At 42.1% G+C, this 20,863-nt stretch overlaps 1 protein-coding gene across 1 annotated transcript in view; it reads right to left on the reverse strand.

Moving 5' to 3' along the window:
- The window catches only part of LOC144781329 (alpha-1-antitrypsin-like), a 112,907-nt gene extending 93,914 nt beyond the window's left edge, over positions 1-18,993 (reverse strand). The window contains exons 1-3 of the mRNA XM_078660104.1: positions 18,948-18,993; positions 15,136-15,203; positions 10,760-11,492 (exon numbers count right to left, since the gene is read on the reverse strand). Of these exons, the coding sequence (XP_078516230.1) occupies positions 10,760-11,492; positions 15,136-15,203; positions 18,948-18,978 (832 nt within the window). The 5' untranslated portion in view covers positions 18,979-18,993. The remainder of the gene's footprint in view (positions 1-10,759; positions 11,493-15,135; positions 15,204-18,947) is intronic.
- Positions 18,994-20,863: the final 1,870 nt, after the last annotated feature.

A 20,863-nucleotide genomic window follows, 5' to 3' on the forward strand; every position in this document is an offset into this window, starting at 1 on the left:
AACCACGTTCCCCTTACTCTGGTCCTACCTCGTACCAAAAATCTTTGTCGATAGCAATAGAGGATTTAGATAGCGATATCTATGATCTTTCGCTTATCCCTGAAGAAGAGGTACAAGCCTATAGGATTTTAAGTAGAGGCGAATATAGTGTGTTCACTAATGAAAAACAGCTTAAAGATTCACCTCCGATATGGGTCGTACCCCACATTGGTAATTTTTGTCTAATAGGTCGTGGCCGTAGATCGAAAGCTCGACTTGGAGAGAGTGCTTGCACTGAAAATTATATATTGCCAATGGTCTCGTCCCCTGTGTTCCTGGCTGCCAAGGGTACCTACTTTATCTGTCATGATCGTGCATATGCATGGTTGCCCTCTGACTTTGTGGGCTCATGTTTTATCGCAAACTTGTTGCCTCCGACGTTCACTGTAGACGCAGATTATCACAAGACTAGAGTTGTGAGAGGCGTAATTAACGAAGAGGATACTGCCGGTCAAGAGGCAGGAGACTTTTTCAAGGGTTTCCTCCCGTTTTGGGGACCTATGGTTAATAGTAGGAATCTGAGACAGTTGACTCGAGTGGTAGGATCGACAGCTAATATTACTGCCAGTGCCCTTGGTAATATCACCACAGAACTTCAGGCGGATAGACTTATGACGTTACAAAACCGTATGGTTTTGGATGTGATCTTAGCAGATCGAGGTGGGGTCTGTAAGGTGATCCATTCGGCCTGCTGTATTTTTATTCCTGATAACGCTCCGACTGTCTATCAAGCCATCTCGAGGTTGCATAAAATTTCCGAATCCATACACGTGGATGTAGGGGATTGGACGCTACTTGGATGGTTTTGGGGCCTGATGTCGACTTGGGGTTGGAAAATTCTGACGATCATTGGAGTCGTTGTAGTGTTCCTGTTCACGTGTTGCCTTTGTGTACAGTGCGGTCCTGCCTTATGTGGCCTCTGTGCTACAACGTGTATGAGACAGCCACCTGTTACCAAAGGGTCTCGATTGGACAGAGCTATGCTGCAACAACATCTCGAGGGTCTGATGAATATCGAATATGATTCCGACTAGTGCTTGCCTACATGAGGGCAAAAGGAGCGTCTGAGGTTCCGTGACAATTTTAGGTGATGTTTTCGACTCATATGGTCGAGTCTGGTATCTAAGAACCGTAAATGACGAGTTTAGTAAGTGTGCGCAGTTTCGCTGTGCTAACTTAAACTGTTCGTTAGTTATGTGGGTTATTCACCTGTACCTACGGGTTCCATCTTAGATACGGCATCCATTTTGTCTCTTGCCCTCAAGTAGCCAGCGAACGGACACTGTCCGCTTCGTGACCCTGGGACTCCCACGATATTTGCGGAAGACGCATGTTCTTTGTAAGTTTCTTTATGATGAGGGGGATGATACTGTAAGGCAGATGGCCCCGCTCGAGGCTCATCTTACCGTGCCAGTTTATTGTCTCAGCCGTGCATCTCATTAGGCACGTCCCTTTGATGCCTGTATCTCGTGTTTCCCGATACCTCCCCTTTTACACCCTTTTCGACTCGCCCACTGTTTCCATCTTCCTCTCCACCTGTTTTAGTTCCTATTTCGATCTGTTTTACTGCCGGTTGGAATTTGCTAATGTTGGGAAGATGGGTTTTTACAGTTGGGAACCACCAAATGTTTCCGCACTCATGTTCCGGACCTTATGTGCTTCAAAGTGACCAAAGCGACCCCTCTGAGGAATAATTATGGGAACCGGTTGTAAACTTTGTGTATCATGATGTCCTATGGGGAAAATCTGTATAAAAGGAGCGATCCACAGAACCAATTTGAAGCAGTCTCCCCAAGTTGCACGTGTTGTACTTGTCGTGACTTCTGTGTTCCCTGCAGTAATAAACCTTGAATCTTTGACGTCGAAGGAAGTGTCCCGTGTCTCTGTAGTTTGTGCGCCGAAACAGGTATCCCATGAAGGTTATAGGTGTTGTTCCCTGGCACCGCTGGTACTGATAAAAGTCCAGTCCTTCAGTGGGCTGTGCTTCACTCCCTGGAGGAGGAGCCTCCCTTACGTCTATAGAACTGCCTCTGCCAGAGAGTAGCAACATTGACATCCTGAGAAAATCCTTAAAGCACTGCTTTTCACCTAGTCTCATATTTTCCCCCCAAAAAACGTGCACCAAACATATTAACTTCTGCCAGATCATATTAGTCACTGATTGACTTCCACCATTTAACTAAAACAGCGCTTTGCACCTAGGTTCACATTTTCCCCAACAAACAAGTGCAATAAACAAACATATTAACTTCTGCAACATCACATTTATCATTGGTTGACTTCCACCATTAAACTTCTGCTTTCTGATTTAGCAATTGGAGTGCACATCTAATAAGTCCAAGACGCTTGTAGATGTAAGCATGATGTTTAATGTAGGTAAATCAGGTACAAGCCATCAAACCCTTGGAGAAGCTCCAACATGATCCGTCCACCAACCAGCTCCCAACCAACTCTCCAAGCCAGCATTACATCCCCATGACATCCCCAACCTTCTGGTTCCATAACAGATGACATAACCAGGCAAAAAGTAAGAGGAAGAAAAGCAACATTGATAGATCATAGAAACATCCTAAAGGAGAATGGCTACTGCACAAATATTCTGGGATGACTCTAACATCTTGGAATATTTACAGACAATGAATGCATGTAAGTGCAACACCAGTGTATCAGATAGAAATTTAAGGACTGCAAAGCTGCTGCATTTCTTCAAGTGATTATTAGAGGTCTCTCTCAAGTAAGATACAATTGCTTGAAATTCACAAATAGGGCAGGTTGTGGGTTCACCCTAGAAATCTGCATATACACTCTTGGTACTCTAATGTTATCTAAAGGATAAAAGAAATATCCACGCACGGTTGATGGTGATGACTCAATATTGCAAATTATAAAAAATATATGCATATGAATGTGATGGGAATAGTTGATGACACTGTATTATACATAGGGGCTAGTAGTCACTGTGTCTACAACGTTCTATTCTTGGAGATCTTTTATTTTGGTGCATCCATACATGTGCAAGGGCAAGATCTAGTCACACAAGTGAAGGTGTGCAATGGTTGGAATGGGCTGGACAACTGAGCTATACTTTATGCTGTGACGTGAGGTAGAATTATTTGAGAGGCATTTCAAGAGGCCAATGGTAGAATAGTGTTAATTGAGAGCATCTATGTGTGTTGTTATTTTGTATGATATTTTGGGGTAATATGAGGCTGGCCAGGCAGCTGAAGCGGTTTTAGGCCAGTCCTAAAAACGCTGCGAGAAAAAGACTTGTGCAACAGAAGTGGAAATTACCTGGACAGATCCCACGTTAGCTGCGGTGCTAAACGTGCCTTTGATTCTGGATAAAAGGCTGTTCCACTAATGTGTAGCCTGCTTCAAATTTTGGAGCTCATCTATTTTACACACACTTTTGTGAACAAGAATGGGTGTGGCCAAATTAACTGGCACAGGGCCAGCTCGTAGTACAAATCTAAATTTATGGGAGTATGGATCTGTATTGGAAAGCAAGGGGGTGTTCTGTCCCATGGGTTAGATCCACTTCAAAGAAAAAAATAAGCCAACTTGCAAGGAATTTAATGCAGTAACAAAACCGACACTTAAAAGATAATGATGTTAATCCACATGTGAATTCACTATGAACCATGACAACATGGTTGGCCTTTTAGGAATACAAACCTGTGATATTCAGGTTACACACAGACTTTTCAACAATTTCTCACTGAATTTCTAGAGTCGTCATTAGCCAAGATCTTTTTATTTTTACTAAAAACACATACATAGAATATGTATGGACATTCATACAGGCCTCATTGTACACTGTCTGGTTTTGTGTCCTTCATATTTTGTGTTTTGCTAACTACACCATACAGCATGATTCAATGAGCAGTCTACCTCATTGGCTGGTTCCTTTGTTTGTGAGTTTGGTATTCTGCCAAAGTACAATGTCATCACCCTCACACAAAGCAGTTCCTTATAAAGTCCCTCTATCTTTACAAGGGCTCACCTCCTCCACACACACTGCTTCTAAGCCCACGCTTCTAACTGCAGGGCACCACATCTCTCACATACAGTGTCTGTGGCCTCTATTTTTTGGAATGGACTTCTATCCCATTCAAAATGGCTGTTCACCTGTAAGCTTGCAATGATATGCGCATACACAGGCTGCCATTACTGTGGACGGACTTCAGAGCATGTCTAGAATGGCCACCCCTGCATAAGCTTGAAGCACAGGTGGCCATCTCTGAATATTTATATAAATGCTTATTTAAAAAAGAAGGCTGCCTATGCATCCACATTATTGTGCCTTTATAAAAAAAATGTTTATTACGTTTTTATGATAAAGAGTTGCAAGACATTTTTGATAAATGGCGAAGCCAAAAAGCTGAAAGTCAGTGCAGACATATTCCATTTGCCGATGCTTGTTTTATGTGCTGTTATATCAGGCAAGTCGTTGTGTACATAATTAGCAACACGTTTCTTTCCTTTCGCACGCACCATTGCTACTTTTAGCCTTCCACCATACTATTGAGTTCTTCACTTCATCCCCGTTCTGGCCAATTCCTTGCCCATCGTCCTTAATCTATTTGAAGTTACGCTAAGGACTATTTTTCCAGGAAGTAGAAATGCTTTTAAATTTCTTGTTTACTATGTTCCATGCTGGCAAAATCTCCAAGTTCGACACCGCAGTCTCACTGACTGGTTCCCTAAGACCCATGAGATTAGTTTTCTAAGGTCCTTGAATTGCCACTGTTTCAAGTAAGAATTTGCAAATTTCTATCATTCTTACTTAGATGCTTACTGAAGAAAATGGTGAAACCTTTTATACCAAGAAAGTGTGCTTATTTCCATGTGCACGGGGCTTCGGAGAATAAGTCTAATAAGGTTATCACTTGGAGAACTCCACAAGTTATAAATTCAAACATATTTGTAGAGCGATACATGTCTGTTTAGCTTTGATTGGCAAAGGATACTTTGGATAAAGCCATCTTTCTCTCCATGTCCAATGGAGGGCAGTGCACAGTATGTAATTATTAAAATAAACTGTATGATTTATATAACTGGAATGCCACTATGAACTTTTACAAAACGCTTAAGAAAGGTGGAGAAGGGCCCCGTTAGTAATGGCGAATTTAAAAATTAAAAATAGGTCAATCGATATCACTAAAATAGCAATTGTATTTCAATTTGAGACCTCCATTTTAAATGACTGTCCCTTTGAAAACAGAGCCCAGATTAACAAGCATTTGCAATGCAATAGGTCTCGCATTAGGAAAGTTTGAGCTATTGGTCTTGTAAATGACAATTTTTTTATTTATGTGTTGTTTTTGAAAATAGCTAAATTAATCGCTTTGTCATTTACAATGCCAATAGGTTTAACTTTCGCAAATGTGACACCTATAGCATTTGTAATGCAACATGTTTTGTATTTACGTGACTTAGATGTATTGATATTACAAATAATAATGGCTTTTAATTTTTTTAAATAATTAAATAAAAGTGATTGTAATTTATAATGGCAATAGCTTAAACTTTTGTAAATAACTTTTGTGAAGATTATGTTCAGTGTATTTTATTGTAACGAAAATCCATGAACAGAATAAAATATTAACATCTTTTTTTGTGACATTTGTAATAAAGCTTGAAACATTGAGAGAACATATTTGAACCAGTGATGCAGTGGTGGTGCCGAGTGATGCTGTTGTTGCGCTGAGTGATGCTGTTGTTGCGCTCAGTGATGCTGTGGTTGCTCTGAGTGATGCTGTGGTTGTGCTGAGTGGTGCTGTGGTTGCGCTGAGTGGTGCTGTGGTTGCGCTGAGTGGTGCTGTGGTTCCGCTGAGTGGTGCTGTGGTTGCGCTGTGTGGTGCTGTGGTTGTGCTGAGTGGTGCGGTGGTTGCGCTGAGTGGTGCTGTGGTTGCACTGAGTGGTGCTGTGGTGGTGCTGAGTGGTGTGGTTGTGCTGAGTGGTGCTGTGGTGGTGCTGAGTGATAATGTGGTGGTGCTGAGTGGTGCTGTGGTTGTGCTGAATGATGTTGTGGTGGTGCTGAATGATGCTGTGGTGGTGCAGAGTAGTGCTGTGGTGGTGGTACTGAGTGATAATGTGGTGGTGCTGAGTGATAATGTGGTGGTGCTGAGTGGTGCTGTGGTGGTGCTGAGTGGTGCTGCGGAGTGATGTTGTGGTGGAGCTGAGTGGTGCTGTGGTGGTGGTGCTGAGTGGTGCTGTGGTGGTGGTGCTGAGTGGTGCTGTGGTAGTGTGGTGGTGTGGTGGTGGTGCTGAGTGGTGGTGAGTGATAATGTGGTGGGGCTGAGTGATAATGTGGTGGTGCTGAGTGATGCTGGGGTAGCGCTGAGTGATGATGTGGTGATGCAGAGGGCAGAAAGGCACAAAAAACGAGTCTAACAGAGGGCAGAAGGGCACAAAAAACGAGTCTAACAGGGGGCAGAAAGGCACAAAAAAACGAGTCTAACAGAGGGCAGAAAGGCAGAAAAATCTAGTCTAACAGAGGGCACAAAGGCACAAAAAAAAGTCTAACAGAGGGAATAAGGGCAGAAAGAAAGGGAAAAACTACTCTAACAGAGGGCAGAAAGGCACAAAAAACGAGTCTAACAGAGGGCAGAAAAGCACCCAAAACGAGTTTTAAAATACATCGACCCAGGGAAGACACATCCATAAAATAAGCTACTTGACCTCCCAACAGCAACCTGACCCTCCATCACTGAACTGCTGTATCTTGAACTACTTTTGCCAAGACATGAGTAAACGTACCCCCTAGTCAAGGGCATTGCAAATATCGGCTCTCATGGCATCATGTTATAGCAAATTCCCAGCAGTGCTTTAATCTCTAGTTTTCGGCTAACACGTAGGGGGCTAGGAGTCACAGAGGGTGAATGAACACAATGTGTGTATCCTGGAAACAACTGAAGAGATAGCGAAAGTGGAAAAGTGTGTTTTCCCTTATTCAGTTGTTAACTAAAAGTCCATATAGCCCAAAAACCACATACAGCAGAAATCACCTGGTCAACCGGAACACCGGGCAGGGCCTTAAAAGCAAACGTAATCATCCGACTTTTTTAAAAAGCTAGCGTGGAAACCACGTGCACAAACTTGTTTCCAGTAAACTAAGCGCTTAGAAAGAACCTGTGTCCACTCGCCCTGCAAGCACACAAAGTGGGCGGGGACGCCCCAGGCGCCGACAGGTCAGAGAACTATGTTCCGGTAAAAAATAACACCACACTGAGAGGCAACTGCGGGGGGTCAGCTGCCCCAAGTGATTAAAAAAGGAAAGAGGGACCGGTCTATCCCCCATAGAATGAATACTGAGGACAGGCTGAAGGAAGCTGACGTCATCCAGCCGAATCCTGCGCAGCCGCCATCTTGCCCAGCTCGTGCACACTGAGGGAAGCTGACGTCATCCAGCCGAATCCTGCGCAGCCGCCGTCTTGCCCAGCTTGTGCACCGCAGGGACCGCCGTAGCAGCACTGGAGCCCCTGGCCGCGTCGCCCCAGCCCGCCCGCCCGCCGTAGCCGCATTGGAGCCCCTGGCCGCGTCGCCCCCGTCCGCCGTAGCAGCACTGGAGGTAAGGGGGGGAGCGTGTGTGTATGCAGTGTGTGTGTGTGTGTGTGTGCCTGCCTGCGTGTGTGTATGTGTGTGTGAGTGTGGCTGTGTGTATGTGTGCGCGCGCGACTGCATGGCGGCATGGCTGACTTCCTGGGAATCTGAGATAGGATAGGTTCCGGCCGTGCGGGCCCACGAGGTGCAATCGGCGCGCGTGTCCGAACCCTGACTCAGATTCCCAGGAAACTGAATACAATAGTTGTCGAGCTAGACCGCATGCTACGCATGCTCAACTCTAGCTCGACCTAAAAAGGTACATACAGTAAGTCAGAGGATGTGGATTCTAAGTGTGAAAGCACCTAGATAGTTAATAATTACCACAACTTGACACCTACAACGATGGAAGCAGGCTATGCAGCAGTGTATTATTAAAGACGAGGGCCACAATGTCAACAGTTTCAATGAGAAGTTCTGCCAGAGGTAATCAGAACGTACACTCATTTTTTAGCCACATCTGATATTCGCTAGTAAGGGCTCCAACAGCAGTTCTTCCGCCAGTAACAAAACATCAGCTGAAAACAATGTTTCGGTGAAATGAAAGTTGCAGATGAATCTAGAACAGCTCCCAACTTACTGGTGTATGAAGGTATGGGGTAAAGAGATGAGCGCCAAACAGCTGTTATGCATTCATGGATCTGAACAACTCTCGAGATGTCAGACCTGCCTCCGAACACTCTGAGTGGGCTGTTGTGAGTAAATAACTTTAGAAACATGTATCTATACTGTATATATTTAATTATTAACTTTCTTTTTCTTTCTTTTCTGAACTGCAGAAAGCATCTCTGATAACCACTGGGTCCACGGCACACAGCCAATCGTCAATGCCATTCATTTTTATTTGTTATGCTGTTCAAAACAGCAGATCTCTTTGGATGGTTACAAGTTGAACAGAACTACATTTGGTGAAGGTGTGGTTTTCTCAGCAAGAGGTGTAATTGCTCTGTAAAATCTCTAGGAAGCACTTAAGGTGAAGACTACCATTGTTAACACACAAATATGTTACGTTTATTTGTGAAGCGCACTATTACCCCTGAAGGTATCCTGGTTCTGAGCAAGTGTGTGCACATAGCCTCGACTACGGCAGGGGGGTTATTCAAAAAGGCAGGACGGCGAGCTCATGAATTGAGGAGGAGGCTCTGATGTGAAGAGGGAAGTGGTTCCACACTTTAGGAGCAATGAATAAGAAGGCCCAGCCTCCAGAATTATTTCTATGGATGTGTGGGATGCATAGGATGTGTGTGAAGTCCGAGTCTGGTGGAGCGGAGGTGTCTGGATGGTTGATAGCAGGAGATGCAGCTGTTCTGGTAAGCAAGTCCTATGCTGTGAAGTGCCTCCAATGTGTGAGTGAGGAGTTTGCACTGAGCGTGTTTGTGTATCGGGTGCCAGTGGAGCACCCTGAGGTGAGGAGAGGTGTGAAGTGTTCTGCCTAGGAGGTTGAGAATGAGTTTGGCTGCCTATTTCTGGATTCTTTGTAGTCTTCTGGCGAGTTGTAGTTCCAGCATAGAGGGAGTTCCCATAGCCCAACTTGTTGGTAAAGAGGGCATGATCAATGGTTTTTCTGGTGTTGCTTGGGAGATCTTCAGGTTGCAGAACCAGGATGCAGTCACAGCATTGACTTGAGTGGTCAAATCCAGCTTACTGTCAATGATACCAAGAGTCACTGCTTGGTGGATGGGGGTTAGGGTTGCCACCTACTTACCTGAACAAGAGAATCTCCTTCCACGAACCCAGTAGAAACCTATGATCCGCCAACCTCGCCCTCGCCAAAACCCTGCACATCCACAGAGCCAGAACAGGAGGAAGAGCCTTCCCCTACATCGCGGCCAAGGCCTGGAACGAGCTCCCGATCGACATCAGACGTGCCCCCACACTGAACACCTTCAGGAAGTCACTCAAGACCTGGCTCTTCAACTGAACGGAACTTCTAATTCCCCCCCCCCCCAGCTCCTTGTGACCCTTACTGGTGAATAGTATGCTTACAATTCCCATGATTGACTGAGAGATTGACCTTTAAAAGAGAAAAATACCGGCCATTTAGTGTTGTTTTAAGAGTCTGAAAAGGCCTGGACGTGATACAAAATTGGAATGTAAACTTAAATTGTGTGTAATCATTTATAAAATGACTTTTAGGACTTGTTTATTATTAATCAGGGATCGTTACTGCAGCTCCAGAGCACATTTAAAAGTGTTTTCTAATTATATTTGCTGTTTAGCCAGAAACCGGTACTTGATTCTGGTCCAGGGAAGACATGGCTTGGCAGTTCGGGCTGGACTGTTCCCATGAGGCACAGGGTCAAGACTGCTTTGCATATGGTCGTGTCTGAACTGGGGTGGTGTGGGGAGCAAAATAACGATGGATTAAACCCAGATCTGTTACTGGGGGTGAATGTTTTGCCATTGTGCAACATTCCGTCCATCAATTGTTGTTTTTACGCTGTCCTAAGAGTCAAGGGCTAACAGGGGTCTTCTTGGTCTCTAGTTTGGGTCAAGTAGTAGGATGGCCCTGTTTCACCATATGTACAAAACCCCAGCTATCACATTTGAGTCACAGTAACCCAAGACTGCTGACAGTAAAATGATTATCATCCTGTTTTCCAATCATGGTTGAAAAGGAAAAAGGTATTGGCTAACTTTGAAATAATTCTCAAAAGGGGTACAGGAGATTGGACGAGACAATAAAATCTGTCCATATATAACACACTACAAAGTTAATAAAAAGTAAAAGTATCACCTTTAATGGCTTGCAATCTACAGACTCCGAGTATAATGAGAATATTTAAAAACAAATTTTAATAGCAGGTTGAAGTACATCTCTAGATTACTGTAGTGCATAATGCAGCATCTGAAGGTGTGCAATTTTGTACATTACATTTCTTCTAATTTCTGCAGACTTTCACACATCTTATCTCGATCCGCAAAGATGTAAACAGCTTTGTAAGCAACCTTAGCTGAGATAAGAGATTCAAACAAACAAAAAATATACAAACCTCTATTAGAAGGAATGTAGTGGTAACCTTAATTAAAGACTATAATAATTTTTTTTTAATCCGGGAATTAGTATTAGCAATTAAGCGTTGGTCCACCAGTGCAGTATCGCAGTCAGTCTTACCTCTGAAGAAAATGTAGTTAACTAGAACCATTGCAGTCTGCTGATCAAGACTCTTCAGGAAGTCAACTATTTTTCCATTTGTGTGGGTCTTCACATAATCGTTTATCTGTTTTTTTGCTTCTTCTTCATTTTCAAAATTGGTTGAAAAGGCTTCTGAATGATATTGCGTTTTGACATCATTTAGAAATGTGGGCAGAAGTTTCAATCCCTCCTTGATAAACAGGGCATTTCCCATGCTCAGTTGCAGCTCACCATCAGCTTTGTTTAGCATCTCGATAAGGTGATTGAAGCTCTCGTGGATATCGTCTATTGAAATGCTCGAAAGGTTAAAGTTCAGGCCATGTAAGATTTGACCCAAAGTGGCATTTTTTGCACCTACAGACAACATTGCCAGGGCAGTTGCTATACTTACAGGGGAGAAGAATACATTACGGGACTCTCCTTCCCCAAGAGAGTGATTAAAGAGTTGGAATGCAAACTTTGAAATGGACTGTGAAATTTTGTGGCAGGCCATAGTTTCATTTCCATGGTGTTTGTGGTGATGGTTATGATGGTTATGATGGTGGTGATGAGAGGGGTGGTCTGAGTGGCCATGTTTGCCTTCTTTTCCATGCCCTCCATGGGCGTCGTGGCCTTTATGGCCTTCATGATGATCACAGAGGACTAATCCATATAACAGGGTGGCAAATAAACAGAGATATAGTTCAGACTTCATGTTCTTTTCAGAGAGTATCTGTGAAAACAGGGAAAAATGAGCACTCCTAGAAACATTAATATTTTCACCAAGCAATTCATTAGGCAATAAATTAATTCACTTAAGAGTGTGTGTTTTGTTTCCACCATTGCTTCTGTACTAGGTGGCATTTCCTTGATGTTGCCTGGCTTCTAAACCCTGGGTTCCACTACTCTTTATACTTCTGTCAAGCTTAGCACTTTCTATATTTTATCACTTAGAAACAACATTAGTTTGTTATATACTTGCATCCTTTTTATTGGCGGCCCTGAGAACACGTAAGGCTCATATATAGTACATTATCTTCCATATTTTAAGTCTTTCTTTTTAACAATGTACCTTTTTTTCAATAGTTATGATTCCAGACAATGTTTTTATTTTAATGTGATGTCTTAAATCTACTGGCACTTGTACTGTATTCACTATTATATAGGTTTTTTAAATGTAATGACATTTTTCTCTATTTATTGTGTACTTTTATGCATTTCTAAGTCCGAAATAAAGTCTGTTGATTGATTGATTGATGAACAACTTGCTGTAAAACATTCACCTGCTTTTACCATGCATGGAATCTGGCTAGGAAAGTGTGCATATTCAAGAGCGTGTTTTTCTAATTCTCTTGTCTATTTCCCTAATGAACTCCTATGGTGATTTGAGTGTTATAATCTCGCCCCCCAAACTATTTGGCACTTTCTGATCTCCTAAAACATTTATGATGCGATTTTTACTACACTATCACATGAACCGTTCTTCATAGGATGGTTGAAAAAGTGGCTGGCGCATAGAAACATAGACATTGACTCTATAGATATGATTTTGTTCCACACCACAATGAAAATGTGTGTTTTGTATACTCAATAAATTTGGTTCCTGAACTTTCCTGCAGAGCCTCAATACATTAATGAAGACTCAAGAAGGTGGCAAATGGCATAAAGGAAGATTGCAAAGTAAATTTCCATATGTAACGTTCTATAACTTCTATAATTGTTTATACTTGTGTAAAAAAAACACTGGATAGGTTTTAACCTGATCCTATTCATCAATCAGTTGTGTCTTTTGGACAATGCTTTCAGTGTTTCCAGGGAAAACCAACAAGAAAGAAATGAGGTATAAACATGTAGAGATATCTGGACTGATCCAATCATTAATTTCAAATCATGATTTGAAGGGTTGTAAATTGTATTTTTGTGCAAGAAAACGTCTAAAGTTTTTGCATGTCTATCATTGTTTGGTATGGATTGTTATAGTTGGTTTTTCATGCAGCCACTTAAAATCTGCTCAAATTTACAAGAGGGGGGGGGGGGTTTCCTAATACCTTTGGTACGACTTGATAATTATACTTGAATTTGACAGCGAGTATGTATTCTTCATCCTTGAATCTAATGTTGTTTCTTGTAACAATAAGGTCGAGGTGCCTTTATTTTCAAAAACATTTGCGACCATTTGACGGATCTTCATTAAAAGTTGTGGAGGAGGTTTATATTCAGACTTGGTTTTTATGTTTAGTGCATATCCATAAAGGGAGGAAAAGTTAAAGGAAAGATCAAAAGGTCACATTTTCTGTTTATAGTTGTAGCAGAAGTTTAGGCTCAGTGCCCCTCCATATTCACAACACCAATTAAATACAGCCTTGACTGTGTACCTGATTCTCATGTCTTTCTTCCTTATAGCTGTCTAGGTAATTCCTCTTTGCGAGGATAGGGTTTAGTAATACAATACGGATATGTGAAGCTGCTATGGGTTACTGTTACAGATAATACTGTGTTTCTTGTGATTGTATACATTATTTAAATTGAAATTTGCTCAACAGCAGGAATAGCCACAGGTACTGCATTCATAAATCCACCAATAGCTCCATCATGCATGTGTGGGTGCAACAAAACCCTGTTGGGCGTGAAAGTTTAGCAAACAATGAGCCAAAACTGTGTATCAGTAAGTGCCAGATTTAGAAAATGTGTTTTGCCCGTGTAAGGCCCTCATTAGGAGAATCGTGAAGCAGAAAACCCAGGGGGTGCACGGCTCTAGGCATTCCAAGTTTTGCAGTGTCTCTGGGTCTGGAAATATAAGGTCTCCAAACTCTGAACCTCATAATTCCTTTCCAGGAGACACTGGGCCCGGTACTTTCTTCAGCACTGTGAACAGTTGCTGCACCTGGTCCACCAGCACCCAGACTGCGGCATGGGAGAGCAGCAAGTGCTCTCCCCTTACCAATTCTGCCCTCCTTCCCCCTCTACCACAACCCTCAGAATAGCCTGTACCACTTTCTATGCACAGGAGGAAGTACTATATGGAACTGGATCAAGCCTTCCCAGGCTTGCTTCATATTCCCCATTCCAGCAATAATTTATAATCCCTGGATTTAAACGTGGGAATCCCGGCCATAATCAGAAATTGTTACCCGCAGGTATCCCGGCATTTAAGTCGTTGGACCTCAAAATAGATGGGAAACCTTGCAGTTTGTACTTCTCCAACCAGCAGCTCGTGAGCTACTGATAGCTCTCCAGGTTCCCATAAGTAGCTCTCCTGTGTGCAGCTCAGCCTACCAAGCATTTTGTTGGTTGAATGAATGTATGCATACCAAAATCTAGTAGTGTGTATTTAAGACAAAAATGCGTGGACATTTTCTACAACTCATACACTGATGTTTGGGGAGACATTACTAATAGTAACTTGGTGCCTGGGGCCTTACTGCGATAGCTGCTATGTTTTACCCATGTAGAGGCATTCCACATTGACAAAGCATTGTTTAAATTTTTGGTGGGAACCATGCCTGATGCACTCACACTACAGGTAATCTTGTATATGGGGACCACTACTGTAAGCTTGACTTGGTCAGTTTTTAAAGTCTGTTCATATTAGTAGCTTGGGGTGACTTTCATTGAACAGAAGTAGCTCTTAGTATATAAAAGGTTGGAGACCCTTTAATTATGCTATGTGGCTGTACATTTTATGCACAACACTCACAAATACTCTGGACCTGATTCACAAAGGTAAATGTACACTTTTGTGTAAGTTTACAATTATTTCTTTTCACAAATAGAATAGTATATTTACCATTCCGGAGTCTCTGCACATAAAAAGATAGATAGGACTGTCCTTTCTTTTTATGTAAGGTTACTCCGCACTCGTAAAGATACTATTCTTAAATTCCACAGTGAATAGCAAACAATCGTAAAACGTACACAAAAGTGTAATTTTACTTTTATTGGCAGGTGCAGAAGCTTCTGCATCTCTCATGCATAGAGTTTGAAACATAATGTGTGCCTGACAGCACAATCCCATTTCCATACAGCAATCCTGCTTTCCAAAGGACTGCTGCAGAACAATACGGAACAGTACACACAATGCCCTTTACCTGCATTGCATACCATTATTTACTCGACTGTGATGAGCAGCAGAGTACCTATTGCATTTCTGCGACCAAATTCAATGCACCCTAAACTCGAAAAAAACGTGATGTGTGCAGACAGGACTCGTTTTTCAACCAATATTGCTACAACAAACAATCTCGTTGGGCAGAGCACAAAATACGAATTGAATACTATATGCTGAAATATAGCATGAATCCCACAGCACAAAATACATTTATTATAAGCAAATAGGAACAAACAAAACCAGAAAATAAGAAGTAATTGATGCTTACGAGAAGTTTCGAAAGGTCCACCAGGCTTCCACCAGGCCCAGGCTCATCTAAGCGGGCGTCCTTTATACCTGCAAAACCGCACAGCTTTCAGAAAACAGTGTACCTGGGTGAACATTAACCACCAAATCGCGTGTGGCTTATCAGGCAGAGTAAACAGTGTAGGAGCAGCTTATCCTTCCACATTGCTCGAGAAAAAACGGACGTTATGGCAGATAGTGGCTAACGTGACTTTAAGAGTGGACTCTTGCGACAGCTAGTTTACCCTTTCCACTCGATACAGTGCACAACTACTATATTACATATTACTCCTGGCTAAATATGGGTGCAAAGATTTAGGGGCAGATGTACAAGCTCCTTATGCCACTTTTGCGTCACTTTTAACATGGAAAAGGTAACGCAAAAGTGGCGCAAGTTTCTTGTAAATCTGCCCCCTAATCTTAAGTGTCATCATGTACCTTCAATTAAAAAAAGTTGAGATACTAGGGGCATATTATCAAGCAGGGCGTTAAAGTTATCGTCGTTTTAGCGGCAGAAAACTGCCGCTAAAGCGGTGATAATGGGCTTGATAATATGAGCTGGAGAATTCCAATAGAAGCCCATGTTCACACCAGAACATGGGTTTCTATTGGAATTCACAAGGCCATATTATCAAGCCCATTATCGTCGCTTTAGCGGCAGTTGTCTGCCGCTAAAACAGCGATAATTTTTAACGCCCTGCTTGATAATATGCCCCCTAGTCCCTTCCCTAAAGAAGATGGAAGAAGACTAGCAGTTAGACTACAACCAGATAATCCAAGCTCTGGTTATCTTGGCAGTGTTTAATTTGTGAATGTTTGTCTACCTGCCAGGGCTGCCATATGCCAAGACTCTGTAGTCTTGATTCCATTCATTATTTGTTCAAATGTGTGTGATATTATAAGTCATTAGTTTTGTTGGCGCTACATCGACTTCCTGTACAGGGACATACTTTCTTAAATTTACTATTACCATGCAACGATCATTGTATGATCATATTCCATTATTTATTCAGAGGTATACTTCACTGTAGTTGCCTGCAGGACATTACATTCCTCCTCTCTTTACCTTCAATTGCTTCTTTATTTAGTCACCTTTTCTTTGTAAATGGTTTCTCAGTCGGAGCTCCTTCACTTTGGGACCAACTGTTCCTCCAACTTCTCAAACTTTCTTCAGGTAGTTGTTTCAGGGAAGAAGTCAAAACCTGTTTTCTTTCAAAATTAGTCTATTGAATATATAGTTTACCGCTTTATCACCTAGCACCATGAAATAGTTTGATGGGCCCGTGCTTTAACAAATGTATATCAAGACAAGTCCAACCCTTTCCGAATGTTCAAAAGAGGGGGGTTCTGTGTGAAAATCAGTACAAACTACATCCTCTCAATGAAATGCATTAAACAAGACATGGTCATCAATCTCTACTGCTTCAGAAGCATTGCCCCGTGCCAACAGGACCAATTCGGAGTCAGGGTGATGACGGAAGACATTAAGAATATATAAAAGCCTTAACTGAAGGCTGGTTTCCATACACGCAGCATGACAGCAGCATACCATTATTATATAGAATTATTGGCGAATAGCTGTTAATAACCGGTTGCACTCCACTAGGCGATTCCAAGTGGCATCAAATGTTTGTTAAAGGTAACTGCGTACTAGATACAGCACAAAGAATCTGCAAAATGTGTGGGATGAAGCTCCAGAGAAAAAAAAAATGACCTTGAAAAATAAAAAATAAACCGTAAACTCGATTGTTGCATTCAGGATTTGTATTCTCCTGACATAGTTTAAAATAACTCTAAAAAAGTAGCCCTCCAAAGAACTCTTTGTCCAAGTGAAAATGTAATGCAAGTAGTTAAGATGACTTAGTGTATGTTGGTAATTCGATATTTTATCTTTCATCTTCGAGATTTAAGTATTCCGATCTGTAACACAAGTCTGAATTTCTTAAACGTAATCATTGAGAAGTGTTGTTTCCTGGTTTCCCCGGAAATGTTCCCAAATATCACAATATAAGCGGAAAAAGAAATACGGGAAATATTTCTCTGTAGTAGTCAAGGCTGCTAACTCTATATGGCTGAATAAAGGCTATATGTTTCTCAATCACCCAAAAGGCTGCTTTGCAATTTGGTGAAGTCACTAAGGTTGTTGTAGTAGGGCAAGCACTAAGTCAGCACTGCCCCCGGGGCCATGTAAACACATCTGCTTAGAGGTCATGGCATGGTAGGGGCAAAGGACTCGAAGAGATAGAGTAAACTGACAGATCCATAGCAAACATTGCCAATGTTGCACATTGGTCCCTACAGGGAAGTCCAATCATCTGCACAGGCTCTCCCCTCACTCCCAGTGTGCTCTGCTCTTTGCTAAATGTACACAATGATTCACGTACAAGTGGGGTAATTGAAAATGACTCTTTTGATAAGTACGAACTGACTAGCTCACCTTCTCTTCTTTTTTGTGTTTAATGAATCAGTGGGTGAGGGATTGACTGTACAGACAAATACGGTATTGGAGCATATATTTGTAATACAGATCAGCAAAATATGTGAACATTGATATTCATTCTAAATATCCTAGACAAAATAATAATAATATAGGCAACCTATGTCATGCAGATCAAAAGTACATGTTCATATGAGAAACAGAAAAAAGACAAGCATTGGCAAAGTCAATCGATCTCCCTTTGCCAATGTTAAGAGAATGACAAGCTAGACTCTGCCGATGTAAGGCTGACCATGTTCAAAGTATGAAAAAACAAGTCTTCATTGTTTTTAATACTTTCAAGATTGCCACCATTATGCGTGACGCAACATGCTCTGATTAGTCGTGAGTCTCATGCCCTGCTTCAACTGCACAATGCATGCCTTTGCCAAAAAACTTGGTACCCAATTTAAAACTATAGCAAAACTATGTGTTCATCGTTTTCTTAAACTTGTATCATGGCCGGTTACTGCTATTGGCTTCTCAACAGCAGTAGAGTTTAAAATTATATCTGGCATTGGTAAATCCAATAGCGGCTACCACCATGAAGTGGGTCAGTACGGGATAACCCCGGGGGAACAACATACAGGGCGTCATTAACGCCACCATCCAGTGTCGGACACACCACAGAGAAACATCTCAGGCAGTGGGTGGACATGGGCAACCGGTGCAAAGACAACATCCAAGATCACCTGGCAGACCATGAGGTTCATCAGGTGGGAAGGTGGGAGGGGAGAGCTGGGGTGAGCTAGGGGAAAAGGGGAAAGAGTGTCAGTGTACTCTGAGGAGCAACACATGCACTCTCATTGAATATTAAAAAACTAATGGAAGACAAAAAGAAAAAAGTAGTTCCATGACACTGATGGAGCGCGGGTTCACCTGCTCGCTTTAACCATTCTCACCCGGGCCCATAAAAACAACAACATACACTCTTTGAACAGGTGAACCTTTTTTCTTCTTCGCTCTACTTAATTTAAAGTTTACCTACTAGGACCTATACCGTCAACTTACCAATCCTTGTTGCTGGTACCTAAAGTCCTAAGGGATCAAGGGTGTTAGCATAATAGATAGCATAACAACATTGCATTTACTTTAAAATAACCACAAACTCGGGAAAGGTTTGTGGTTCACAGTAAACTCTATATTTATGTAAATTTCTTAAATGTCAGAGTCCATAATTCAAATATAACTCGTTCAGTTAGAAAGACAAATGATTGAAGTAAAATATGCAGCGATATTGGAAAGAGATATCGTTTGAACAAAGGGAGGGTAGAAAAATGAAACAATACAAAGACAAACCCACATTTATTTATAGTTACCTGGAATGATGTGATGACCAACCCTGGCCATGAGTTGGGATAAAGGACAGGACTCCCGAAGGTTCAGGCGGCAGTAGACAGCTTGGATACAGATCAGGACAGGTGAAAGCCAAATTAGGATGAATTTAGACTGAACCAGGTACCCTCAGCTAAGTGCAACACCAGCGTCACACCCCTCTCTGTGGCTAACAGTGGACCCCGATTGGGTTATCGAAATCTTCTCCCTCAGAACCCCAATTGGGTTATCAAATCTTCTTCCCTCAGAACCCCAATTGGGTTTTCGAATTTCCCGCTAAACCCCGATTGGGTTATCGAATCTTCTGACAGAGTGCTCCGCCAAAACCTCTGCTCTCGATCCCTATTGAGTGCGTTGGGTCAGTGACAGGTCAGCTATTCGGACAAGTCGGACAATCTAACTAGCTAAGCCTACCTTAGATATACCATTTTCCAGGGCAGTGTACCACCCCCCAGTGTTGCAAATTTGTGTATTCCTGCAATTTGATTGGTCTAAAGACGTGGAGAGGTCATCACACCATACCAGTTATGAGGTCAGCTACTCCAATATTGAAATTAGCACTCCCGCCCATAATTTTATTTCCCCATGCACTTTTATTCCACCCGGCAGTGAATGTATCAATATCAATAACATTGTATTTTAATTTGTACAGTCCAGCTTCCTCTTGTGGGGTTGAGAGTTCATACTCCCAGGCGCATCTTCTAGCAAGTCAAGACTTGGCCGGGTTTTAATGTCAATGATGCAGGGATTTGAGCTTCTCTGCACAGGCGCAGTTCCTCCAAAGATCGGAGTTCAGAAGTACATGTCAGGCCCAAAGTACGATAAATGCAAAGTAGAAGAGAAACAGTTGTAGAACAAGAAATAAATGACTGCACTGTATACCACTTATCTCTACTCTATTCCCATTATTTTATTTTAACTAGGGCATTAGTTATTAAGCAGAACTAACAACTTAGTGAAAGCAATAGTGCAACCGTTAGCACATTAACACACAGAGCAGCCATCTTAGTTCTAATGCGCAGAAGCAAGAATTTCCAACCAAGCAGAGGGAATGCATCATGTCACGTGAGTGTGACAGACGCATGCGCATTACAAATCCAGCGTGGCGGCAGCCATATTAAGTCACACGAGTTATTCGTTTGTAAAAGCACATAGGCGAGATTCCCCTAGATACTAGAAATGTCGGGTGGTGCAATATTAGTTAGACGAAACATGTTAATTAGTATGTTACAAATTATTTCGAGAGGGCTGAGTACAAGCAAGTCGCTTTACATGCGCAACCTTGCTCCATCAACACAATCAATGGAAAGATTCACCTGAGTCAATCAAAAGCATGGGTAAACAAGTCCTACTCCGGTGAAGACAAACACAGAAAAGGGAGAAAATCCATTCATAAAAAGCATTGAAGTGAGATTGAGAAAAAAAATCTAATAATAGGCAAGGAACTGTCTGTAACTGCTCCACGAAAATGAAGGGAATTGTATGGTAAAAGAAGGAATGAAAGGTGCACATATGGGGGCAGGAAAGGGAGAAGAAAGGTAACACTGGTGACGGTAATTTCATTATGTTGCCGATTTTCAGCAAGCCATAAATGTCAAAATCTAACTTTTTCTTGGGAAGACTCTTAATATAAGAAGCAGAAATGTAAACGGCTTTAGGTCTAGCGAGAGACAGCTATAGCTGTCTTGAAGAAATCATATGATAGCAAATAAAAAATACAGAAAGGGGATTTCAGAGTTGATTTGAGCAGTTATTCATTTTGCATTGTTTGTTTTGCATCGGTGAGGAAGATAAAAAGTAACTCCTCACTGCAATCACACTAGCGCTCCCCTGACACCAATGCATTGGCATACATCCTCAACAGGAACAATAGCAATAACTACATCTACCACCACAACAC

Source organism: Lissotriton helveticus, chromosome 9 (genome assembly GCF_964261635.1).
Source record: "Lissotriton helveticus chromosome 9, aLisHel1.1, whole genome shotgun sequence".
Lineage (NCBI taxonomy): Eukaryota > Metazoa > Chordata > Amphibia > Caudata > Salamandridae > Lissotriton > Lissotriton helveticus.